This window comes from Ovis aries, chromosome 14 (genome assembly GCF_016772045.2).
Source record: "Ovis aries strain OAR_USU_Benz2616 breed Rambouillet chromosome 14, ARS-UI_Ramb_v3.0, whole genome shotgun sequence".
Classification (NCBI taxonomy): Eukaryota; Metazoa; Chordata; class Mammalia; order Artiodactyla; family Bovidae; genus Ovis; species Ovis aries.
The window spans coordinates 46,478,609-46,505,730 of NC_056067.1; the positions used below are offsets into that span (position 1 = coordinate 46,478,609).

The 27,122-nt window shown below is 41.9% G+C and overlaps 1 protein-coding gene across 1 annotated transcript in view; it reads right to left on the reverse strand.

Annotated features, from left to right (window-relative positions):
* The window catches only part of ZNF568 (zinc finger protein 568), a 70,258-nt gene that overhangs the window by 12,196 nt on the left and 30,940 nt on the right, over positions 1–27,122 (reverse strand). The window contains 1 exon segment of the mRNA XM_012190289.5: positions 26,494–26,509. Within this exon segment, the coding sequence (XP_012045679.3) occupies positions 26,494–26,509 (16 nt within the window).

The window sequence follows — 27,122 nt, forward strand, 5'->3', positions numbered from 1 at the left end:
CTTGTGGGGAAACTCCCATGGAAGAGAAGCCTGGTGGGCTACAGTCCGTGGGGTCACAAAGAGTCAGACAGGAATGAGTGACTGGAATGCATCCACTGTAATTGGAAAACCCAAGTCTGCAACATGGAGTCTCATTTAACCACTCACCTCCACTTCATCAAAGCACAGCTCTAACAAGAGAGGGACAACATTTCCAGCAAGAGTTGGTTTTCCCATTCCATCAGTACTCCCGGTGGAAGCATACACACCTATGGAATGCTAAATGGTTTCTAAATAAACAGTTACACGTTTGTTGGAGAAGAGAGAGACACTTAGGGGACAGCAGCATCATTCATTGGAATTGGAAGAACTGGGGAACAAGTTCTTCGGAGAGGCTCAGGGAAGCAAGCAGTTCCAGGAAAAAGAAATCCACAGTTCAAATCTTCCAAAATAAAAAAATGCTCTTGATGTAGGAGAGAGAAGAAACATCAATTCACATAAGCAATGGCTTTTAGGATTACAAACCAGATCATTTATATCCTGGTTCACCCAAGAGAAATACAAGTTAAGAAGGCAAAGGAGGAAGAGGGAAGAACAGCCCCGAGTCACCATATTGACCTCAGAGTCTGCAAATGAAGTTTCCTCTCTCCTTCCCTGTTCCTATCTTCCTGCTTTTGGCAACCCAGTGTGTGCACACACATCACAGAGTCCCTTTCTCTTTTTCCGTCTGAGGGAGAGTAACAAACCTTGGCTTTCCCTGAACTCCAGGGAATCCAACTGTACATGTGTTCAGAAGAAATAACTTTTCCACCATGAAGAGCTCATCTGAACCCAGGAGAGCCTGCTCTGATCTGCCCCAGGTAGACCCCTGGTCTATCAGGAAGATGCTAAGCTCCTCAGGTGAGGAGCATCTTAGAGACATAAGGACATCTGCAGGCCCAGAGCACAGGACACTTAGGCAGGCCCAGCCCTGGACGGATTCCTCAACAGAGGCCTCCAGCCTCCTCCATGCCTAAGACTCAAGTACTTCCTTGGCTTTGTGCCCATATCCCAGAACTAGGGCCCCGAGAACCCAATCTAGAACCCCTTTCCACAAAGACCCTGTCCAGAATCACCAATACTGGGCCAGACAACCAATGTGATCAGCAGGTTCTCAGCAGCCTCAGCCAAGCTCAACTACCTGGATGCAGGCTGCCATGGCTTTTGTTGCTGTTCTGGTTGTTCAGTCACCACATCCAACTCTCTGTGACCCTATGGGCTGCAGCAGCCTCCCTTGTCTTTCACTATCTCCCGGAGTTTGCTCAAATTCATGTCCATTGAGTAGGTAACGCTATCCAACCATCTCATCCTCTGCCATCCCCTTCTCCTTTTGCCTTCAATCAGGGTCTTTTCCAATGACAGCTTTCAGTTCAGTTCAGTTCAGTTCAGTTTAGTTCAGTCACTCAGTCATGTCCAACTCTTTGTGACCCCATGAATCGCAGCACACCAGGCCTCCCTGTCCATCACCAACTCCCGGAGTTCACTCAGACTCACGTCCATCAAGTCCGTGATGCCATCCAGGCATCTCATCCTCGGTCGTCCCCTTCTCCTCCTGCCCCCAATCCCTCCCAGCATCAGAGTCTTTTCCAATGAGTCAACTCTTCGCATGAGGTGGCCAAAGTACTGGAGTTTCAGCTTTAGCATCATTGCCTCCAAAGAAGTCCCAGGGCTGATCTTCTTCAGAATGGACTAGTTGGATCTCCTTGCAGCTTTACATGAAACCATAATTTTCAGAATCCTCATGGTCTGTACATCCTGGTCCCCAGCCAAGATCATCCATGGCTTTCTTGCTTTTCATTCCTACCCTCAGCCTTACTGCTGATGGGCAGTGCTCATTGAGTCTCAAGCACAATTACTGTGCATTAAGCACTGTTAGTCCCTGGTGTCTTATATGTATTAATCTTCAGGAAAGGCCCATGAATCTTTAGGTTAGTGAAGTGAGTAATTTACTCAAGTTTGCAGTAAGCAGTGGCACTGCTGGGCTTTAAATTTAGATTTCTCCAGCCCTCCAGATGATGCTCTTCCACTTCTGACCCTTGCACATGCAGCCAGGGATTTCCTGATCCTTTACAAGAACCCTGAGCTGGACTCTGCACCTAGGGAAGCAGAAAACACTTGGTCTGCTCTGTTTATCAATGCAGAGCACAACACTATGAGGGGAAATCAGAGGTAGAAGGGTAAGAGAGGAAAGAAGCAGTTCTGTAAACAGAATTCCTTTGAAATGAACTAACAGTGACTTACTTAAGTTGAGGGGTATGTGGAAAATTTCATGTAACATGTAAGAGATTAACTGGGGCCCAGAAAAAGAACAGAACTCCAACAAATGAAAACAGACTGAGCAGCATTCCAAGAACAGTGAATGTGCTAAGTTGGAGGTAGAGAGGGAGACAAATTGCATCCTGTGTGTCTGAGGAACAGATAAGTTAATGGGGATAACTGGTGAGGGATTCTGGGAAAGGAGTAGACAGCCATGATGGTGGAGAAATCCAAAGGGGCCAGAAAAGAAAGGCCTTGGATGATGGTCATCTTTGCCAGGACTAAATATATCATTTTGACTTACCACTCTAGGCCAATACTAGGACTGGTGCTCTAGTAAGTATAGATATTTACTATAATAAATAAACAGTAGTGTGAAAGAGCTGGGGTTTTATCCTGAAAGTAACAGGGATTCACTGAATAAAGGAAGTGATGCAATTGGACTATCTTATTTTGGAAGAATAAACTAGAGTTAGGGAGTCCAATCAAGGTTCCCCTGGTGGCTCAGTGGTAATGCTTCCAATACAGGAGACATGGGTTTAATCCCTGGGTGGGAAGATCCCCTAGAGAAGGGAATGGCTACCCTCTCCAATGTTCTTTCTTGTCTGGAGAATGCTATGGTCAGAGGAGCCTGGCGGGCTACAGTCCATGAGGTCAACGAGAATCGAAACAACTGAGCGACTAATACTTTCAGGGAGTTCAATTAGGTAAATGCACTACCCGTGCCACAAAAGTTCTACCTGGCACACAGACAGTGAGGTGGGGTCGCAGGGCATGAGAGCAAGGAGCAGGAAAAGAGACAGATTCAATGGGCTCTGCCACCTCACTGATGTTGGGGAGACCAGGAAGTAGGAGTTAGGGGACCTCCAGGTTGCCAGTGTAATGGCACATTCAGGTGAATTTCCATTATCAGCATATTCCCCAAAGTCTGCAGACTACATTATACAGAAGTTTTGAGGGAGTTCATGGTCAGAGAGCTAAGAAATGGCAGAAACGAAGGTAGGCTCTACTCTTTTATGCAGTGCAAATATCATTAATACAGAGAAAGGACAACAAGAATTCTACGAGGAGGAAATAGAGGGAGAAATAGACAGTCAAAGGTTGAAGGGCAAAGTGAAGCTGGAGTTCCTTCCTCACCAAAATGTGCTGAGAATTGAGGGGGAAGATATGGTCCCTTTCTCAGAATCTTAGGAAGGTTCTGACCAGAACGGAAATATGAAGACAAATTCAGTAAGTTTCCACAGAATTCAGAAAAAAAGTCAAAGACAAAGGAAGAAACAGATTTATCCAAGGGGAAAAAAAAAAGAGAGAGAGTATTTCTTCTTTCTTTCTTTTTTGCTATTTATTCTTTAGAAAAGAAAAGAATATTTAATATAAATAATTTCTAAAGAATAATTATTTAATTCTAAATAATTTCTAAAGAATATTTAGCCTAAATATTTCAATACTAAAGAAATATGTAGTTCTGAAAAGCAACTGGATAGAATTAATAATAAAAAAAAAGAGTTCTAACTCAGACACATCGAGGGGGAAAAACTCCCAAAGAGTCAGACATGCCTGAGCACACAGGAATTTTATAGCCAATGTTCTGTAGTTATATCTCAAATCAGATACCTTAAAGATTAAACTGTTTAGACAAAAAGTACTTTAGAAAAATGAGTGGCTTTTATATTTTTATATTAGAGAAGACCTTCCGGCATGACATAAAGAAAACACTTTTTGAAAACACACACAAAATAGATTAACCGTGAAAAAATACTTCTAAAACAACCTATAAATGACAGAGTAGTTCTGAAAAGAACTTTGCTTAATGTATGCTTAATATGCTTAATGTATAAACTGACAAATGGGCAAGAGAAATCAGTAGGCAATTTAGAAATTCCAACTGTACCATTTATTAACTGTAATTCTGGAGCAACTGACTCAACAGAATCTATTTTCTCATCTGTCAACTTAGAATAATACCAAATTTCATCAAATCTGACATGCCACTGTTTGTAAACCCACCATTACTTTATGTACCAGGAAAGAAATAAATGCCATCAATTAAACTATAACTTGCCAGGAACTGAAAACCCATCCTGGTTTCAAAGAAGTTAAAATGTGGCGGGGGAAAAAGAAAATCACAGAATTCACATTCATACCTGACTGATAGGGTTGTTATGTGGATCCAACAAGATAACATATCAAGAACTTTCAGCTACAAGTGGCTCAAAGTGAACACCCAATAAGTTAAATTGCTTCTATTAGTAATTTGATCCCATTCTGAAAACAAAATTACACACCCACACATATGTGCAGATAAAATAAAAATATTAATAATGATTACCTCTAGATGGTAGGACCATGGGCATTAAACTTTAATAACTTACTCAAATTTTGAAATTTTTACAAGAAACCTGTATTACTTTTGGAGAAGGAAATGGCAACCCACTCCAGCACTCTTGTCTGGAAAATCCCATGGATGGAGGAGGCCGGCAGGCTACAGTCCATGGGGTCACAAAGAGTCGGACACGACTGAGTGACTTCACTTACTGTATTACTTTAATCTTCACAAAGAGAGCAATTAGGTTATTTCTATTTGGGCAGGGATGGAGAAATACCAAGATCTGAAAGGGGCTGGCAGGCATTCCATGCTGTTAGAAATCTGGAAGCAAACAGGCTACAGTGAACCTGGACCCCTAAAATTTCTTTTACAAGAAAGAATTTAGTAAGAGAAACACAAGCTGGAATCAAGATTGCCAGGAGAAATATCAATAACCTCAGAGATGCAGATGACACCACCCTTATGGCAGAAAGTGAAGAGGAACTAAAAGCCTCTTGATGAAAGTGAAAGTGGAGAGTGAAAAAGTTGGCCTAAAGCTCAACATTCAGAAAACGAAGATCATGGCATCTGGTCCCATCACTTCATGGGAAATAGATGGGGAAACAGTGGAAACAGTGTCAGACTTTATTTTGGGGGGCTCCAAAATCACTGCAGATGGTGACTGCAGCCATGAAATTAAAAGACACTTACTCCAGGCAGGCAGCCACACAGCGGCGACACTCCTGACCTTCAGACATCCGACCTCGAGCCAGCCGGAAGCCACACCCACCCGTGCTGGCACTCGGCCGACACCTCCCACCCCTAAGTGTGGACTGGCGGCCTGGATGCTACCCCCTCCCCGTCAGGCTTTATTTTTCAAGCGCCGGCACGTTGCTTGGACATGCCCGACAGCCATCCATACTTAAAACTCCTGACAAACCCAGACCTACCGCGGGGCCCCTCACCGTTCACTTCTCTGGGGTCCTCTCACGCCAGTCTGATGGAATCCGCCCCAAACCAGTGAGCGAAGCAACCTCGAAATGCCTCAATCCTTTGCGTCCGAACTCCCGTCAACTCACACGGTCCAGCCAACTTCGTACCGAAGCCGCACATACGGAGGGGCCCTCGGGGAAATGTAGTCCGGGGGAGGAAAAATCCAAGCAGGGCCTGGGCAGGCACAACCTTTTTCGTCTTGAGTCGCGTCGCGTTCCAAGCTTCAACGAAGCCCAGTCTCGGTCGCCCAGCCACGCCTGAGCATCCTCCAAGGATCAGGGCGAACCGACCGGTCGAGGTAGTAACAGGTGGCCTTGGATAGGTAAGAAAGGGCTGTGGCCCGTGCAGGCTTCTGGGAAACGTAGCCCACAGTCGGGGTAAGGGGGTGCTCAAGTTTCGGCTTAAGTTTCATTCCCAGAGGTGTCCGGCGCAGCCCCCCAGCGCAGCTCTCGGTCTGGAACGTCGAACCCTGCAATCGGAAGTCAAGGCTTTTCCAAACGACTTGGGCGGGGCCCCAGAGACTCCCGGTAGGGGTTGGACCCACCCTGGAGGCGTCTGGGAAATGTAGTCCCAGGCTAACGGGTTGGAGGTCGGGTTGGGGAGAGACTGAAAGGGAGCAATCGAGTTCTTGATGGGGGTGTCCGAGAAGGGCCCGGGGAGGCTCAAGGACAACCCTGAGTCCCGGAATGGATTACCAATACTAAACTTAATAATAAGTAATACTGTTAAAATATGTCATACTGTTTTCAAACATTTTGTAAGTACTTGCTGCTAAGTCACTTCAGTCGTGTCCGACTCTTTGCGACCCTCGAGACGGCAGCCCACCAAGCTCCTCCGTCCCTGGGATCCTCCAGGCAAGAACACTGGAGTGGGTTGCCATTTCCTTCTCCGAAAGTGAAAGTGAAAATTGAAAGTGAAGTCGCTCAGTCGTGTCCAGCTCCTAGCGACCCCATGGACTGCATGCAGCCTACCAGGCTCCTCCATCCATGGGATTTTCCAGACAAGAATACTGGAGTGGGGTCCCATTGCCTTCTCCGTTGTAAGTACTTAAATATAGATAAAAAGACAAGTAGGTAGTAACATCTCCGGAAAGTCACACTAACATTTAACAGCAGTTAATTTCTAGGATGTGCGGTTGTTTTTTCTTTTTACTTTGAGTAGTCCCTTATATTTGGGCCATTTTCATGTCCTTCTTCTAAAACATTACTTATTAAATTTTGTTAAATATAAAATTAACAACTATTGTGGATGCAAAAAATCAATAAACAACCTACAATAAGCAATAGAAGAAGGTTTTACTTCAGCTGTACTGAGAACCATAGTGGAGGATTTAGCTTGTCAGTAGTTCTGAGAAACTGGTCTGGGAAGCATGGCTTTCAGCATAGTTTTTATTTTGTCAGAGCCAAATACATGCATCAAACATGACCTGAGAACATTCCTTCAAAATTTCAAGAGACAGATTAGCACGTACACAGGAAGTCAGTATAGCCTTGGTGTCTGGGAAAGGAATCTTATATTTAAAGGAGTGCTGAATGTGAAAGTTGCTTGGTCATCTCTGACTCTTTGTGACCCCATGGACCATACAGTCCATGGAATTCTCCAGGCCAGAATACTGGAGTGGATAGCCTTTCCCTTCTCCGGGGATCTTCCTAACCCAGGGATTGAACCCAGGTCTCCCACATTGCAGGCAGATTCTTTACCAGCTGAGCCACCAGGGAAGCCCTAAAGGAGTACTGGCATGGGCTTACAGGAGGGGAGGTGTTTGTTTATTCGCACCTTCAAAGTGAACAGTCTTTACTTCTGCATCATGCATTTTTTTCTGTTTAATTGTTAAAGGAGATGGATAATGTATGATGGTGACTGCAGCCATGTATAATGCAGATGGTGACTGCAGCCATGAAATTAAAAGATGCTTGCTCTTTGGAAGAAAAGTTATGACCAACCTAGACAGCATATTCAAAGGCAGAGACATGACTTTGCCAGCAAAGGTTCAGTTCAGTTCAGTTCAGTTCATTCTCTCAGCCATGTCCGACTCTTTGCGACCCCATGAATTGCAGCATGCCAGGCCTCCCTGTCCATCACCAACTCCCGGAGTTCACTCAAACTCATGTCCATTGAGTTGGTGCTGCCATCCAACCATCTCATCCTCTGTCGTCCCCTTCTCCTCCTGCCCCCAATCCCTCCCAGCATCAGAGTCTTTTCCAATGAGTCAACTCTTTGTATGAGGTGGCCAAAGTACTAGAGTTTCAGCTTTAGCATCATTCCTTCCAAAGAACACCCAGGACTGATCTCCTTTAGAATGGACTGGTTGGATCTCCTTAGTCCAAGGGACTCTCAAGTCTTCTAGGTACATCTAGTCAAAACTATGGTTTTTCCAGTAGTCATGTATGGATGTGGGAGTTAGACTATAAAGAAAGCTGAGTGCCAAAGAACTAATGCTTTTGAACTGTGGTGTTGGAGAAGACTCTTGAGAGGCCCTTGGACTGCAAGGAGATCCAACCAGTCCATCCTAAAGGAAATCAGTCCTGAATATTCATTGGAAGGACTGATGCTGAAGCTGAAACTCCAATACTTTGGCCACCTGATGCGAAGAACTAACTCTTTTGAAAAGACCCTGATGCTGGGAAACATTGAGGCAGGAGGAGAAGGGGATGACAGAGGATGAGATGGTTGGATGGCATCACCGACTCGATGGACATGAGCTTGAGTAAACTCCAGGAGTTGGTGATGGACAGGGAGGCCTGGTGTGCTGCAGTCCATGTGGTCGCAGAGTCGGAAACAACTGAGCGACTGAACTGAACTGATAATGTATGAAAAACAGGAAATAAAGCTATATCAGTAGCATAAAGTTCCGGCCAAATTATGTATAAGCCAGAATGATTTTGTTGCCAAAAATCAGCCTCTGTTCACCAGTGCCGAATAGAAATGTGGAGAGTTTTGGATGAAGTAGAAAAGAATAGCTTTTAGTGCTTTGCCAGGCAAAGGGGGCCCACCGTGGGCTAATGCCCTCAAGACTGTTGACTCACCCTGGAGGAGGCAGTGAGGAGTTCTCTAGTGTTCAAGGGGCAGGGCATGATTGCCTCATGGACAATTCTTGGGCTGGTTGGCATCAAGGTATAGTTTCAAGTCAACCTTCTGGTTTCGATCCGTCTAGGATCTATGGTTGGTAGTTTTCACCTGTAGGGGTCTGCTTTCTGTAAAAACAACTTAGGAATGTGTGTCAGGCCTTTATCTATATCTTTCAGGAAATGGAGTTCACTGATTCTGCTGTGTCACAGAATTATAGTCTAAACTGTTACCACTTCCCTAGCCCAACAGCGGTTCTTTGTTTCTACATCTTCACATTTCCCAATCATTAACTCTTGCGCCAGCATTTTACTTCAAAAGACAAGGCTGCAGGAGCTTGTACACAGTTTCAATTTCCCTGTACCTCAATATGTGAAAATTTCTTCTGTCAATGTAGATTCTGAAATTCTGAAATGGATGAATAGTGGGCCAGATTTTTAAAATTCAGTTTGGTTCTAAAAGATAAATGAAACACAATATTGATAAATGAGAACAAAACAAAAACACGAGAAATATGGAAGGTTAAACCATAGACATTATGTTTAAAATAATTTTGAGGACTTCCCTGATGGTCCAGCGGTTGGGAATCCACCTGCCAATGCAGGAGACACAGATTCGATTGCAGGTCCAGGAAGATCCCACATTCCCAGGAGCAACACACCTATGCACTGCAACTGCTGAAGCCCACCAGTCCTAGTGCCAGTGCTCTGAAACAAGAAGAGCCACCTCAATGAGAAGCCTGAACACCACAATGAAGAGTAGGCCTGGCTCGACTCAACTGGAGAAAGCCTGGCGAAGCAACTGAAGACCCAGTGCAGCCAAAACTAAATTAATTGATTAATTAAATTTAAGAAATAATTTTGAAGCTATGTGCAACTTTATAACCACAGTAGAGGGACTTCCCTGGTGGTGTTCCAGTAGGTAAGACTCAGCACTCCTAAAGCAGGGGGCTCGGATTCAATCCTGATTAGGGAACTAGATCCCACGTGCTGTAACTAGAAGATCCCACATGCCACCAACTAAGACCCAGTGCTGCCAAATAATAAAATATTTATAACCACAGTAGAGGTAACTGGATTTTCTGTGTGTGTTTGTGTGTGTGCTCAGTCATGTCTGGCTGTTTGTGACCCCATGGACTATAGCCCATCTGGCTCCTCTGTCCATGGAATTTTCCAGGCAGGAATACTGGAGTGGGTTGCCATTTCCTGTTCCAGGGGATCTTCTTGATCCAGGGATCGAATCTGCATCTCTTGTGTCTCCTGTGTTGGCAGGCAGATTGTTCACCACAGCGCCACCAGGAACCAGCGTCACAGATTTTCTAGTAAAATTTAAATTACTAACTTCTACTAAGAAGTAGAACACCTAGTTTTACCTAATTTTTAAACTAATAATGATTGTTCAGATTATTCAGAGCCTAGGAAAAGAAGGAATGCTCTCTAATTAACTTTAACTGGTGTAGAACCTGATAATGACAGGTCAAAAGAAAAGCACTACTCAATTTCATTTGTGTTAAAAGATAAGCTGAGACAGAATTTTTTAAGCGTTTACTTGAGCATACATCAGTTTGAACCGGGCAGCATAAAGTCAAAAGTGGTTAGGAACATTCAACAAATAGAAGCTGATGGAGAGGTTTTTATAGAGAAGACCTCAAATCAAAGCAAGGAAATCATTTGATTGGCTATACCTTAACCAGTGGTGGTCACATACAGTTGTGCTGGGCTATAAAGAAGGCAGAATTGAATTCAAACAATTTAAAATTCACAGTTTGAATTGATGCCTTCAAACTGTGGTGCTGGAGAAGACTCCTGAGAGTCCCTTGAAGTACAAGGAGATCAAACCAGTCAATCTTAAGGGAAATCAACTCTGAATACTTGGAAGACTGATGCTGCAGCCAAAGCTCCAGTATTTTGGTCAACTAATGCAAATGGAGAGACATTGCTTCAAAAGCAGAGACATTACTTTGCCAACAAAGGTCTGTCTAGTCAAGGCTATGGTTTTTCCAGTGGTCATGTATGGATGTGAGAGTTGGACTGTGAAGAAGGCTGAGCACCAAAGAATTGATGCTTTTGAACTGTGGTGTTGGAGGAGATTCTTGAGAGTCCTTTGAACTGCAAGGAGATCCAACCAGTCCATTCTAAAGGAGATCAATCCTGGGTGTTCCTTGGAAGGACTGATGCTGAAGCTGAAACTCCAATACTTTGGCCACTTCATGCGAAGAGTTGACTCATTGGAAAAGACCCTGATGCTGGGAGGGATTGGGGGCAGGAGGAGAAGGGGATGACAGAGGATGAGACGGTTGGATGGCATCATTGACTCAATGGACATGGGTTTGGGTGTACTCCAGGAGTTGGTGGTGGACAGGGGGGCCTGGCGTGCTGAGGTTCACAGGGTTGCAGAGAGTCGGACACGACTGAGCAACTGAAGTGAACTGAACTGAGTGCGAATGGCCAACTCACTGGAAAAGTCCCTGATGCTGGGAAAGATTGAGGGCAGAAGGAGAAGAGGGCGTCAGAGGATGAGATGGCTGGATGGCATCATCAATGCAGTGGCCATGAACCTGGGCAAACTTTGGGAGATGGTGAGGGACAAGGAGGCCTGGCTTGCTGCAGTCCGTGGGGTCACAAAGAGTCAGACATGACTGGGTGACTGAACAACAACAACAACCTTAAACAATCATCTTATCTGGGAAAGCTGAGTTGGCTGTTAGTGATTGGTTGTCCCTAAGGTTTATTTTCTTGGATTCAAGTGCATTGAATCTGGGTTAAGGTTTTGGTTTGCTTACATAGGCGACCAAGGCATTAGGGTCACCTCAGTCTAAGAGCCTCTTCCTTTAATTACTTTAACTTTGTGATTATAGAGGGCTTCCCTGATAGCTGAGTTGGTAAAGAATCCACCTGCAATGCAGGAGATTCGGGTTCTATTCCTGGGTCGGGAAGATCCACTGGAGTAGGGATAGGCTACCCACTCTAGTATTCTCGGGCTTCCCTTGTGGCTCAGCTGGTAAAGAATCCATCCGAAATGTGGCAGAACTGGGTTCAGTCCCCAGGTTGGGACGATCCCCTGGAGAAGGGAAAGGCTTTAAAAAATTCTAAATGAAAGGCTGATTTCAATAATATACTATAGGGACTTCACTGGTGATCCAGTGGTTAAGAGTCCATCCATCTTCCAATGAAGGGGATGTGAGTTGGCTCCCTGTTCCAGGAACTAAGATTCCATGTGCTGTGGGACAATTAAGCCTGAGCACTGCAACTACTGAACCCATGTGCCAGAACTAGGACAGCCCACATGCTGCAAGGAAGACCTGACACCACCCAAAATAAATTAATTGATTACAAAAAGAAAACAAATTTAAGTATCATACTTCTCTACTAAATATGACAGCATGTATCTTCTAAACACCACCCTTATGGCAGAAAGTGAAGAGGAACTAAAAAGCCTCTTGATGAAAGTGAAAGTGGAGAGTGAAAAAGTTGGCTTAAAGCTCAACATTCAGAAAGTGAAGATCATGGCATCCAGTCCCATCACTTCATGGGAAATTGATTTTATTTTTCTGGGCTCCAAAATCACTGCAGATGGCGATTGCAGCAATGAAATTAAAAGACGCTTACTCCTTGGAAGGAAAGTTATGACCAACCTAGATAGCATATTCAAAAGCAGAGACATTACTTTGCCGACAAAGGTCTGTCTAGTCAAGGCTATGGTTTTTCCAGTGGTCATGTATGGATGTGAGAGTTGGACTGTGAAGAAGGCTGAGCGCCGAAGAACTGATGCTTTTGAACTGTGGTGTTGGAGAAGACTCTTGAGAGTCCCTTGGACTGCAAGGAGATCCAACCAGTCCATCCTAAAGGAGATCAGTCCTCGGTGTTCATTGGAAGGACTGATGTTGAGGCTGAAACTCCAATTCTTTGGCCACCTCATACGAAGAACTGACTCATTGGAAAAGACCCTGATGCTGGGAAAGATTGAGGGCAGGAGGAGAAGGGGACGACAAAGGATGAGATGGTGGGATGGCATCATTTACTCGATGGACATGGGTTTTGGTGTACTCTGGGAATTGGTGATGGACAGGGAGGCCTGGCATGCTGCTGTTCATGGGGTCTCAAAGAGTCGGATATGACTGAGCGACTGAACTGAACTGAGAGAATAAATTGTAAGGTTAACCTCCAACAACTTCTTGTATATAAAATTAAAATAAGGGACTTCCCTGGTGGTCCAGCAGTTAAGAATCCACCTTGCAATGCAGGGGACGCAGGTTTGATTCCTGGTTAGGCAACTAAGATCCCACATGCTTCATGGCAACTAAGCCCACATGCCACAACTACTGAAGCCCTTGCACTCAGGAGCCCAGTGCCCCACCAAAACAAAGACCCTGGGCAGCTCCCCACCCGTCTCCGAACATACCTGGCTATGAATATACTGCTGCACTTCCTTCGCTGTGAAATTAGTTTCTTGTTCAGACAAAGAGTCTGAACAGGAAGCCATAATGGTGGATAAAGAATTCCATGAGTCTTAGTTAGTGATGCTTGGAAAGATCTAATGCAATTCACCGTCTACCAGGCTGATCTTCACAGGGAATGGTGCCTTATCAGGGAATCAAGGTTGGTCTCTGCTGCTGGCAAAAAGTAAAAGGAAGGTCTTTGCTAAATAACTGTGCCCCTTTCATTAAGAAAGAAAATGCTAACAGCTCGACCTCCAAATATTTCTGCTTATGTATCACTGGCCAAATTTATGACACATGGTCACCTTCAGTCACAAGGTCAGTTGGAGAATAAAGTACTGAATTCCTCCAACATTTATAATGGAAATCAGCAAAGAAAAGGTGGGCTGAAACTGTCACAGGGACCCACCAGCAGAGAAATGGTTTCTTGCAGGAATACAAACATGGACCCAGAGTGAAGATTTTGGGTGAAGAGACAATGTTTCTGAGTTTAATACATGGGCAAAAATCACACTGTTTGAACTAGAGATATCTGCAAATCAGATTCTTTGTTGTTGGGCTTTTTAAATTTTTTGTTCATTTATTTAATATTTTTATTTATTTGGCTATGCTGATCTTAGTTGCAGGACACGCAATCTTCATTGCATGACTCTCTATGCAAGACTCTTAATTGCAGCAGTGGGATCTAGTTCCCTGACCAGGGATTGAACCCCAGGGTCCTGGCATTGGGAGCATGCAGTCTTAGCAACTGGACCACCAGGGAAGCCCTGCAAATTGGATTCTTTGGGGGGAAGTAAGAGGACTAGCATCTTTTAATTTCATGGCTGCAGTCACCATCTGCAGTGACTTTGGAGCCCCCCAAAATAAAGTCTGACACTGTTTCCACTGTTTCCCCATCTATTTCCTATGAAGTGACGGGACCAGATGCCATGATCTTAGTATTCTGAATGTAGAGCTTTAAGCCAACTTTTCCACTCTCCTCTTTCACTTTCATCAAGAGGCTTTTTAGTTCCTCTTCACTTTCTGCCATAAGGGTGGTGTCATCTGCATATCTGAGATTATTGATATTTCTCCCGGCAATCATGATTCCAGCTTGTGCTTCTTCCAGCCCAGCGTTTCTCATGATGTATTCTGTATATAAGTTAAATAAGCAGGGTGACAATATATAGACTTGACGTACTCCTTTTCCTATTTAGAACCAGTCTGTTGTTCCATGTCCAGTTCTAACTGTTACTTCCTAAAGCAGAGACATTACTTTGCCAACAAATGTCCGTTTAGTCAAAGCTATGGTTTTTCCAGTGGCCATGTATGGATGTGAGAGTTGGACCGTGAAGAAAGCTGAGCGCTGAAGACTTTTGAACTGTGCTTTTGAACTGTGGTGTTGGAGAAGACACTTGAGAGTCCCTTGGACTGCAAGGAGATCCAACCAGTCCATTCTAAAGGAATTCGGTCCTGGGTGTTCTTTGGAAGGAATGATGCTAAAGCTGAAACTCCACTTTGGCCACCTCATGTGAAGAGTTGACTCACTGGAAAAGACCCTGATGCTGGGAGGGATTGGGGGCAGGAGGAGAAGGGGACGACAGAGGATGAGATGGCTGGATGGCATCACTGACTCAATGGATGTGAGTCTGAGTGAACTCTGGGAGCTGGTGTTGGACAGGGAGGCCTGGCGTGCTGCAATTCATGGGGTTGCAAAGAGTCGGACACAACTGACCAACTGAACTGAACTGAACTGAACTGAAGAGGACAAGGCCTTAGGAACAGGAAGCACTCCTGAGAGGAACCCCTGGTAAAACCTGTGAGGTAAGGGCCAAGGTGAGACTCTCCTGGAAGTGACAGAGGCTGGTGCTGTTTGCTTGTTATTACCAGGGTAGAATTAAGAGTGTAGACTCTGGGGCCTGTGGACAGAGGTAAGAGTAACAGGTAGATGGCAGCTGGGTAGCACAGAAGAGGTAACTTTCTATTCAACAACTTAAAGAGCTCACTGGTCATAGAAACTGAAAAATGCATTATACACAGTGTTTGTTCAAAGTGTGTTTTTTATAGACACGGTATGGAGAATTGCTATTTCCTTTATGCTTTCTTTGTTATGATTACAGAACTACAAAAGTTATAATAGTAATTTTGTGTCACCCCTATGCACACTTGAATGAACAATGTGAAGTGTTTAATATTATTTTCTTTTCCCTGTTATGTTTGTTCTGATTATATTTATGAAAATATAATTCTATGCTTATTAATCTAGAAATGACATAAATTAGAGCATGTGTTATATATGTCTTTTTTACTTTTCAAGAAATTTATGTCATAAAAATATATAAAATATATAACAACAAAATATGTATAATAATATTTTCCAAAAGTCTTGGTCCATAAAAGGTTGCTAATCTTAAACAAAGAAACAAGATCTTGTCTTTCACCACAATTTGAGAAGCATTACTTTAAAAGACAAAAGATGGAATGGGATATTTACATAGTTGTCTTTGAAGAAACAGCAAATAGTTTTCTGTATTCTAGTTAATATAACCAAAGAAAGAAAATAAGATCACATTTTTATCCTTAATGAAAATTTCAAGCCCAGCTATAATCTCTCTCTTGTAACATTTGTATCTCCCCAGATAACTAAAGACCAAACCAGTGTCTTAGGATTGTGTAAAAGATAAATTCCTTTATTCAGAGGTACCTCTCTTCCACCTCTAATGTTAGGGGTGTCGGTCAGCCCATGGGACATACCTTATTTGTCTTCTGCTGCAAGCTGCACCACCACCTTTTATGTCTACCTTCACTTCACTGTTTTTTTTCCCCCCCCAATTCATTAGTTTTATTTGGCTGTGTCAGGTCTTGTTGCAACACCCAGGGTCTTTGTGGTGTCCTGTGGGATCTTTTGCAATTTAGCTCAGTAGTTGTGGCACATGGGCTTAGTTGCCCCAAAGCATATGGAATCTTCCAGAACCAGGGACTGAATTCATGCTCCCTGCCTTGCAAGGTAGATTCTCAACCACTACATCTCCAGTGCCTTCACTTCCCTCCTGAGAGTGAGCTTTTTATTTAAAGATCAGACCAGTTCTGGTGTCTCATATTTCAAGGAACACTTGTGACTTATTCTGTGCCTACAGTATTTGTCCTTTGGAGGAACTTCCCAGACATAGCAGAAATTACACTTGCCTGCTAGACACTAGGAGATCTTAGAAAGTTATTGTCCAACATGCAACAAGAAAATAAAATTTCACAAAGGTTAAGGCTGATATAAACATATGTGACTTGAAGCAATGTGGAAATGGGGAAGCACTCATAGTATAGCTCTCTGCCAAGTTCATTTAACAGAGACTATATGAGGAGTATGACATAAAATGGCTGCTCATGTTGCTCTCAGTTGTCAAATTTAGCTAGAGGAGAAATGGCAGCTGGTTATCTGGGACCACTGAAACAGTCATTAATTATGCCCCAGGAACAACTGCTGAAGCTTTGCCTTGGCTTTGACAGTCTGAGCTCTGCCCAAAGACTGGTGCAGCTGACGTTCATCTGTATTTGTTGGTCACGAAGTTATCAGTTGAAACTGCCACTTGTATACAAATGTGGCTAATATTTCCATAGGTTGCCAAGCTAAGAAAATGAAACTACTAAGACTGAGTTAGCAGTATCAAAAATTTAGAACTTTCATACATATACCTTCTATATCAGTGGGCCCCAACCTTTCTGGCACCAGGGACCAGTTTCATGGAAGACAATTTTTCTACAGACAGGGGTGCAGGGAGACGGTTTTAGAATGATTCAAGCACACTACATTTATTGTGCACTTTGTTTCTATTATTATTATTACATTAGTCCCACCTCAGATCATCAGGCATTAGATCCAAGAGGTAGGTTGGGGCTCCCATTCTATAGGACCCAGCCAACCTACTTCTAGTTATTTATCCAAGAGTAGTGAAAAGAGAGATCTACACCAAGACTTGTTTACAAATGTTCATGGTACTTTTTTTCCTTTTTAAAAAAATATTTATTTATTTATTTGGCTGCACCAGGTCTTAGTTGCAGCATGTGTGATCTAGTTCCCTGATCAGGGATCAAATTCAGGCCCCCTGCATTGGAAATGCAGAGTCTTAGTCACAGGACCACCAAGGAATTCCCATGGTAGTTTTATCTGTAACAGTCCCAAACTGGAAACAATCCAACTATTTGTCAACAGGTGATTGGATACACAACTGTGGTACCCTAACTCAGCGATGAAAAGGAATAAACTGCTATACACAACAATATAGATGAATCCTACAACATCTGAGCAAATGAAGCAAGATACCAAAGACAATGTATGATTCCACTTATATGGAGTTCTAAAACAAGCAAAACTAGGACTTCCCTGGTGGTCCAGTTGTTAAGAATCCACCTGCCAATGCAGGGGATACAGGTTCGATCCCTGGTGCAGGAAGATCCCATATGCCAAAGGGCAAATAAGCCGATGTGCCATAACTACTGAGCCTCTGCTCTAGAGCCAGTGAGCTGCAAATACTGAAGCTCACATGTCTAAGGCCTGTGCTCTGCACAGAGATGAGAAGCCACAGCAATGAGAAGCCTGTGCACAGCAACAAAGACCCAGCACAGCCAAAAAATAAATAATTTAAAAAATAAAGCTATAAAAAATAAAACAAGCAAAATTAATCTATAGAGATGGAAGTCAGAAGAGTGATCACCTCAGAAGAGGATGATAGTTATTGTCTGGGAAGGAGCCAAGGGAACGTTCTGAAGGAATGAAAAATATTCTATTTGTTGATCTAGGTGAGGGATACACACTTATGTGCATATGATGCATACTTAAGGTTTTTATTTTATTTTGTATAAATTATAACTCAATTTTTAAAAAGAGAAAGAGTGAAAAAAATAAATTAAAAGACTTTTAGTCATTAAGGAAGTGGGTAGGCAAGTTTTAGAGACATGAGTCAGGGATGGAGTGAAGGATGAAGTAATGCTGGGTGAACAACCTGATACCTGTGGACTATTCAAGAGCCTACAAATATCTCAGATCTATGTGTATAGGCTTTAAAAACATGAGAACTACAATATAAAAATACCATTTATAGTCCAGTGTCTCTAAAATTCAATTTGATATGTTTAATACTCAACAGAATTCTATGCAGCTACATAAAAATAATTTTCATGTAGGCTCTATGTGTTTTTGTATTGCATTTATTTGATTTTAAGTGTGTTGAAGCCTTCAGGCATCCTTAAAGTTTATTTTAATCTTAAAGTAGCGATGACTTTCTTCATTTCCTCTCTCCCCTCTGTGTTTTGTCTCCCTCATCCCACACTTTTGAATTGAAAATAATCTTTTATCCCCAGGGATCTTGGCCTCTGCCTTCTACATTTCAACTTGGTTCAACATACCCAGTTCCCATTCAACTCCTGGTAAAAGAACTTTCCAACTAGGCCCAGTGGTGACGAATAGGACATGGGGTTCTTTTTTATTAAAGATCTTCTTGAACCCATTTCCTCTGGTCTACAAGCTCCCAAAGCATCCAATTTTCCCACAACAAGACTAACCACACTATAGGGCCTTTGGCAAACTTTGAGCCTATTACACTAAATCCAAAGAGAGAAGCCAATGTAATATGATTAAATAAAGCACGTGCCCATGCTTCTTACTTTACTAAAACTATATATATATAGTTTTATATATATTATAGTTATATAGTTTTATATATATATTATAGTTATATATCTATGTATATATATGTATATATATATAGTTTTAGTTTATACATATATATAAACCATCCTCCTTCCTCTCCAGGTAGAGTAATGGACCCTGTGTTCATCAGTCCTTTGCTTTGTTTTTATGCAGTTTTACTGCATCTATATGTTTTGATAAAAAGTATATTATTATTTAGTTTTTTTTTAACTTTCTAAAAAAGTTAAGTCATTATATTTCATCGTTGGAATTTACTTTTTCTTCTAATATTATTTTATCACTGAGACTTTCTGTACTGTTGTGTGTCATTGCAGTTCATTCATTTTGACTGCTATATAATAAGTATTTCATTGTGAGAGTAAAGCACTTTCTCTTGGGACTTCCCTGGTGATCCAATGGTTAAGAATCTGCCTGCCAATGCAGGGGACTCAGGTTTGATCTTTGGTTCCAGAAAGATCCCACATGCTGTAGGGCAATGAAACCTGTGCGCCACAACTACGGAGCCTGTGCTCTAGAGCCTGCTAGCCACTACTACTGAAGCCCACTTGCGCTAGAGCCCATGCTCTATAACAAGAAAAGCCACTGAAATGAGAAGCCCGTGCACTGCGACGAAGAGTCGTCCCTGCTTGCTACAACTAGAGAAAGCAGGAGACATGAGTTCGATCCTTGGGTCAGGAAGATCCCCTAGAGAAAGAAATGGCAACCTGTTCCAGCATTCTTGCCTGGGAAATGCCATGGACAGAGGAGCCTGGTGAGCTACAGTCTATGGGGGTCACAAAGAGTCGCACAGCATTGTTGGTTTCATCAAAAAAGGCTCCGAACAGAGTCAACACTGTATGTTTGATTATTAAGTCTCTCAAGTTTATTTTTTAATTTTAAAATGATACACTGTATGTTTGATTATTAAGTCTCTCAAGTTTATTTTTTAATTTTAAAATGAAGTTTATTTTTATTGAATTTAAATTTTTTGAATTTTGTGGTTCAAGTTTCTTTTCATCTAGATTGTTCCTCTCTTTGTTCTCATGCCATAGACTTACTGAAACTGAATAGATCAACTGTCCAACAGAATATGCAACATTTGGGATTTGCCTGAGTGCTTCTTTTTGGCATTACTTAACTTTTCCTCTACATTTTCTGTAAATTAGAAGTTTAACTTTTTTGAAGAACTGCCAAACTCTTTTCCTCAGCAGCTGCACTATTTTACATTCCCACCAACAATTCACAAGGATTCCAATTTCTTCACATCCTTACCAAGCCTTATTTTCCATTTTTATACAGTCATCCTAGTCCATTTTAAAAATAATAGTCATCCTAGTGGGTGTGAAGTGGTACCTCATTATGGTCTTGGATTTTTCATTTCTGTAATGACTAAAGAAGTTGAGTGTCTTTTCATGTTCTTGTTAGTTATCTGTGTATCTTCACTGGAGAAATGTCTATAAAATTCACTTCCCAATTTTTGAATTGTTATTAGTTGTTAGAAATTCTTCATATATTCTGGGTGTTAATAATTTGTCTTAAATATTCCATTCTGTGGGTTGTCTTTTCATTCTCATGATAGTGTATTTTGATGCACAGTTTTTTATTTTGATTAAGTCCAGTATATCTATTTTTTCTTCTACTGTCTGTGCTTTTGGGGCCATAGCCAATCCAATGTCAGCTTTTCCCCTACATTTTTCTTCCTAAGAGATTTATAGGTTTTTCATCTTTTTTGCTTGGTTAGACTAGTTAGGGTTTTATCAACATATTGATCTTTTCAAAGAATTAGCTTTTGTTCCCACTGATTATTCTCTATTGATTCCCTGTTTTTAATTTCACTGATTTCTAGTTATTATTGCTTTCTTTCTGCCTGCTTTAGGTTTATATTGCTCCTCTTTCATTTGCTAAAGTGGGAGCTTAAATTACTGATTTTAGATATTTCTTCTTTTCTAATATAGGACTTTAATGCTATACGTTCTCTCCAAGTATTCATTTCACTGCACTTGACAAATTTTGATAAACTGTATCCTCATTTGGTTGAAAATAATTGTTTTATCTATAAATGTGTTGTTTAGGGTTTCCCTGGCCACCTAGTATGAAGAACTGACTCACTGGAAAAGACCCTGATGCTGGGAAAGATTGAAGGCGGGAGGAGAAGGGGATGACAGAAGATGAGATGGTTGGATGGCATCACCGATTTGATGAACATAAGTTTGAGCAAGCTCCGGGAGTTGGTGAAGGACAGGGAGGCCTGGTGTACTGCAGTCCATAGGGTCACAAAGAGTTGGACACAACTGAACTGAACTGAACTGAACTGAACTGAGGGCTTCCCTGGTGGTCCAGTGGTTAGGAGTCTGCCTTGCAATGTAGGGGACACCAGATTGATCCATGGTCCAGGAGGATCCCACATGCTGTGGGGCAACTAAATCCTGAAGCCCACACACCTTAGAGCCCAAACCTGTGCTTCCTAGCAAGAGAGGCCACGGCAACAAGAAGCCCTTGCCCTAGAGAGTAGCCCTGCTCTCCAGAGATAGAGAAAACCTGTGAGCAGCGACAAAGATCTAATGCCGTCAAACATAAATAAATAAATATTAAATGTGTTGCTTAATCTCCAAATATTTTGTGACTTTTTTCAGCTTTCTATAATTGTTTTACAGTTTATTTGAATTGTGGTCTGAGGCCATACTCTATATGATTTCTAGTCTTTAAAATGTGTTAGGTGTGTTTTATGGGCAAAAAGTTGTCTATTTTGGTGAATGTTTGAAATGAGTTGAGAAGAATGTGTACTCAGCTGTTTTTGGATGAAGTATTCTATAAGCAACAAGTAAATTCAGCTGATCAAGGGACTTTCCTGGTGGCCCAGTGGTTGAGACTCTGAGCTCCCAGTTCAGGGGGCCCAGGTTTGATCCCTGGTCAGGGAACTAGATCCTGCATGCTGCAACTAAAAAGACCCTGCATGCTGCAACAAAGATCTTGCACTTGGCAATGATCTCAGTTCAGTTCAGTCGCTCAGTCGTGTCTTTGCAACCCCATGGTCTGCAGCACGCCAGGCTTCCCTATCCATCACCAACTCCCAGAGCTTGCTCAAACTCATGTCCATTGAGTCGGTGATGCCATCCAACCATCTCATCCTCTGTCGTCCCCTTCTCCTCTGCAATTAAGACCCGATACAGCCAAATAAATAAACATTTTTAAAAATTCAGCTTATCAATCCTCTTATTCAGTTCAACGATATGTTCTTACTGATTTTCTGCCTGATAGATTTGTCAATTATTGAAAGTGGGATGTTGAAGTATCTTACAGTTCTATTAGTCATTTTTATTATGATAAAATTCACATTTTATCCATTTAAAAAGTGTACAACTCAGTGGCATTTAGTACATTCACAGAGGTATACAACTATCACCACTAATTCCAGAAAAGTTTCATCACCCCGAATGGAAACCCCATGTCCATTTAGCAGTCACTCCCCAATCCTTCCTCCTCAATGTCCCTGGAACCATTCATCTGCTTTCTGCCTCTATGGATGTGCCTATTCTGTATAATTCACATTGATGGAATAATCATACAATATGTGGTCTTTTGTTTCAGCTTCATTCATGTAGCATAATGTTTTTGAGATTCATCTATGCTGTAACATATATCAATGCTTCATTCCTTTTTATGGCCAAATAATATTCTATTGAATAGATATAGCATATTTTGTTCACCCATTTTTTTCTGTTAGTGAACATTTTCATTGTTTCTACTTTTTGGTTATCATGAATATAGGTCAATCAGTTTTTGCCTCATGCATTTTGATCCTCTGTTCCTAGATCTATATACTTTAATGATTGTAATGATCCATAATGTTTTCCATCATCTGGTGGCTCAGTGATAAAGAATCCACCTGCCAAGCAGGATACGCAGGTTCAATCCCTGGGTCAGGAAGATCCTCTGGAGAAGGGAATGGCAACTCACTCCAGTATTCTTGCCTGGAAAATCCCACAGACAAAGGAACCTGGAGGGCTACAGTCCATGGGGTCACAAAAGAGTTGGACACAACTCAGTGACTAAACAGAAACAACAGCAGAACACTGTTTTCCGTAGTGGCTGTATCAATTTACATTTCTACCTATAGTGTACTAGAGTTCCCTTTTCTCCACATCTTCGCTGACACTTGTTATTTCTTGTCTTTTTGACAGTAGCCATTCTGATAGGTCTGAAGTAGTATCTAACCTGTGGTTCTGACTTGAATTTTCCTGCTGATCAGTAATGTTGCACATCTTTTCGTGTGTCTATTGGTCATCTGTATGTCTCCTTGGAAAAATGCCTATTCAGGTCCTCTGCCCATTTTTCAATAGGTGTTTGTTTTCGCTCCTGAGTTGTATAAGCGCTTATTATATTTTGAATATTATCCTCTTATCAGATGTATCATTTATAACCTCCCATTCAGTAGGTTGCCTTTTTGTTTTTTTATGGTTTAATTGCTGTGCAAACACTTTTAAGTTTGATTAGGTCCTGTTTGCTTATTTTTATTCATTTCCCTTACCTAAAGAGACAGATCTAAAAAAAAAAAAAAAAGGTTACTAAGACCTGCAAGAGTGCATTATGTTTTTCTTCTAGGAGTATTATGATTTCAGGTTTTACAATATGTCTTTAATTAATTTTGAGTTTATGTATAGGGTATGAAAAACTGTTCTAATTTCATTCATTCTTTTACATGTAGATGTCCAGTTTTCCCAGCATCACTTATTGAAAAGGCTATCGTTTCTCCACTGTATATTCTTGCTTCCTTTGTCATAGATTAATTGATCAGATGTGTGTGGGTTTACTTCTGGACTATTTTGTTCCACTGATCTGTGTGGTCTGTTTTTGTGCCAGTACTAACCATACTATTTTGATTACTGTAGCTTTGTAGAATGCTAGGGTTCCCCCCTCAATACTTTAAATGTTTCACTCCATTCTCTTTGTGCTTACATGATCTCTGGAGAGAAACCCAATGTAATTTTTATCCTTGTTCCTCCATAGTTAAGATTTCCTCACCCCCAACCCTGGTTTTTTCAAGATTTTTCTCTTTGTCTTAATTTTCTCCAGTTTCAATATGATATACAGTTGCTGCTTGAATAACATGGATTTGAACTGCTAGGGTGCACTTATACACAGATTATATTAAATAAATATAGTATCTATATTTTCATTTTTCATTAATTTTGGAAAATTCTCAGCCATTATTTCATTTTACAAATCTTTAAGTGTGGGGAAAGGTTTTTATTCGAATAGAGATCACAATATGTGTAACCAAAAGAAGTAGTGTTTGAGTACTGATTCTATCCAGACTGTTGCAGCCTCCTGCCCTTGGGTGAGTCATTTATTAATTCCCTTGCTTTTGAGGCAGAGATAGCAGTATGTGGATTTTTGGCTGCTCTAGGGGTCAGCACCTCTAAAACTTGCATTTTTCAATGGTCACCTATACATAGGTGTAGAATTTTTGGTATTTCACTTGCTTGTTATTTCCTGAGCTTCCTGGATCTGTGATTTGGTGTTATTAATTTTGGAAAACTCTCAGCCATCATTATTTAGAATATGTCTCCTTTATCTCTTCTCTTTCTGGCATCCCAATTATATATATGTAACATCTTTTGTTGTTTTCTCACAGTTCTTGGATATTCTGCTGTGGCTCTGTTTTTTAATCATTTATTTTTTTCTCTTTACACTTGCTTGGCAAATTTCTACTGACACAGCTCCAAGCTCATTGTCTTTGACTATATTCAGTCCATTGATGAACCTATCAAAAATGTTGATTCCTAGCATTTTCTTTTAATCTTTTGTTAAAGTTTTCATCTCTTTGCTTGCCCTACCTGTCTTGCATATTGTCTACATTTTCCATTAGAGTCCTTTAGCATATTAATCACAGTTATTTTGGATTTGCTATCTGATAACTCCAAAATATAGCTCATATCTGAGCCTGGTTCTAATGCTTGCTTCCTCTCTTCAGACAACTTTTTCTTACCTTTAGCATAGATTGTAATTGTTTGTTGAGAGCTGTATATGATGTATTGGGTAATACGTGTGTCTGTGCTCAGTTGCTCGGTCACATACTCTTTGTGACCCCACTCTTTTCTCTACAGGGTTTTCCTGACAAGAAAACTGGAGCAGGTTGCCATTTTCTTCTAGAGTGGATCTTCCCAACCCAGGCATCAAACCCATGTCTCCTGCGTCTCCTGCATTGCAAGTGGATCCTTTACCCCAAGTCACTGTGGAAGCACACTGGGTAACATAAACTGAAGTAACTAGACCTTAGTGTGAGATGTTATGTAAATCTTGCCAGTAGCTGGACCACGGTTAATATTTGTTACAGCTATAGGTGCCAGAGGTTTCAGTTTTCTCTAGTGTCATTCAGTTCAGTTCAATTGCTCAGTCGAGTCTGACTCTTTGCAACCCCATGGACCGCAGCACGCCAGGCTTCCCTGTCCATTACCAACTCCCAGAGCTTGCTCAAACTCATGTCCATCGATTTGGTGATGCCATCCAACCATCTCATCCTCTGTTGTCCCCTAGTGTCATTGTTTTTATTTGATCATTTATTATCTCTGGCTGTGCTGGGTCTTCCTGGAAGCACACAGACTTTCTCTAGTTGTGGAGAGCATGGGCTACTCTCTAGTTGTAGTGTTCCAGCTTATTATGCTGGCTTCTCTTGCTGCCAAGCACAGGCTGTAGTCGCATGGGCTCCAAAGTTGCCCTGTGCAAGCTTAGTTGCCTCCTGGCATGAGGGATCTTAGTTTGTGGACCACGGCTCAAACCCGTATTGGAGGGAAGTCCCTCTACTGTTAATGTTCTCCTCCCACATTGTCTTTGAGTTTCCTTATATCTCCTCCTTAAATCAAGTCTGTATGTTGTGGCTCTTTCCATTGCAATCCACTGTTATTGTACAGGAGCCCTATCAAGGTGGTGCTAAGGTATGGGGGATGGGGAGCATTCTATAATCTTATATTTAAAATCTCATTTCTTTTTTTTTTTGAACTAAAGAGCTTTATTGACATCACAGTACATTCAAGAATAATTTTAAGAACATTACTAAAATCTCATTTCTTAATGCATCTGAATAGTTTGGAAGTATTTCTCTGCCTTTTTTCCCCTTCTCCCTTTCAGTGAGACAGGGAGATTAGAGGGGGCTGGCACTGGCTAGTTGCCCTTCCCTCAAGGAGATGAGGTTCTTATAATCTAATTCGACTAGGAGAGCAGGCCTTTGTAATGGAGAACACTGTGTATTTCTAAAAGCTTGCCCATTTCTAGCCTACAAACGAGGAGCAGGGGTGTTTCTTAGATCTTCACCTTGAGAACCTGGTGGGGTTCTTGGAGGTAAAATCCATGAAAGTGCAGGGATTCTCTTAGGCTGGGCCCCCAGAACTTCTCACATTCCAGTTAATCCACACTCCCCTTCAGCAATGCATCAAAATTATCATTTAAGTATTGGAGAAAGAAATGGCAACCCACTGCAGTGTTTTTGCCTGGAGAATCCCAGGGACGGCAGAGCCTGGTGGGCTGCCATCTATGGGGTCGCACAGAGTCGGACACGACTGAAGCGACGCAGCAGCAGCAGCAGCAGCAGCAGCAGCAGCAGCAGCAAGAGTTTATGAGGGCTTCCTTGGTAGCTTAGCTGGTAAGAATCTGCCTGCAACGTGGGAGACCTGGGCTCAATCCCTAGGTTGGGAAGATCCCCTGGAGGACAACATGGCAACCCACTCCAGTATTCTTGCCTGGAGAAGCCCCATGGACAGAAGAGCCTGGTGGGCTACAGTCCATGGGGTCACAGAGTCGGACATGACTGAGCAACTAAGCACAGCATAGCACAACAGTTTATGACTCATGTGGCTTTAGCTCCAGGTAAGCTGATTTTGGCTGTTATCTAGATTTTCCATCTCTTCACAATTCAGGGTGGTGGTTTTCCCTGCCACCTCAATTCTCTGATAGGTTTAAGAAAAGTCGTTGATTTTCACAAAGTAAGTAAGTCTATGAGCTTTTAAGCCATAAAAAAGCATGAAGGAAATTTACATGTATATTTTTACATGAAAGAAGCCAATCTGAAAAGGCTACATACTATGTAATTCTAGCTATATGGAAAAGGCAAAACTACGGAAACAAAAAGATCAATGGTTCCCAAGGGTTGGAGTGAAAAAGGGAATAACAGGCATAGCAGAGAGGATTTTTAAGGGCAATATCTGTATACTCTATGATACTATAATTGTGGATACATGTGGACATTTGTCCAAACTCATGAATGTACAGGGTTTCCCTGGTAAATCAGATGGTAAAGAATTCACCAGCAATGTAGGAGACCCAGGTTCAATCCCAGGGTTGCAAAGATCCCCTGGAGAAGGGAATGGCTACCCACTCCAGTATTCTTG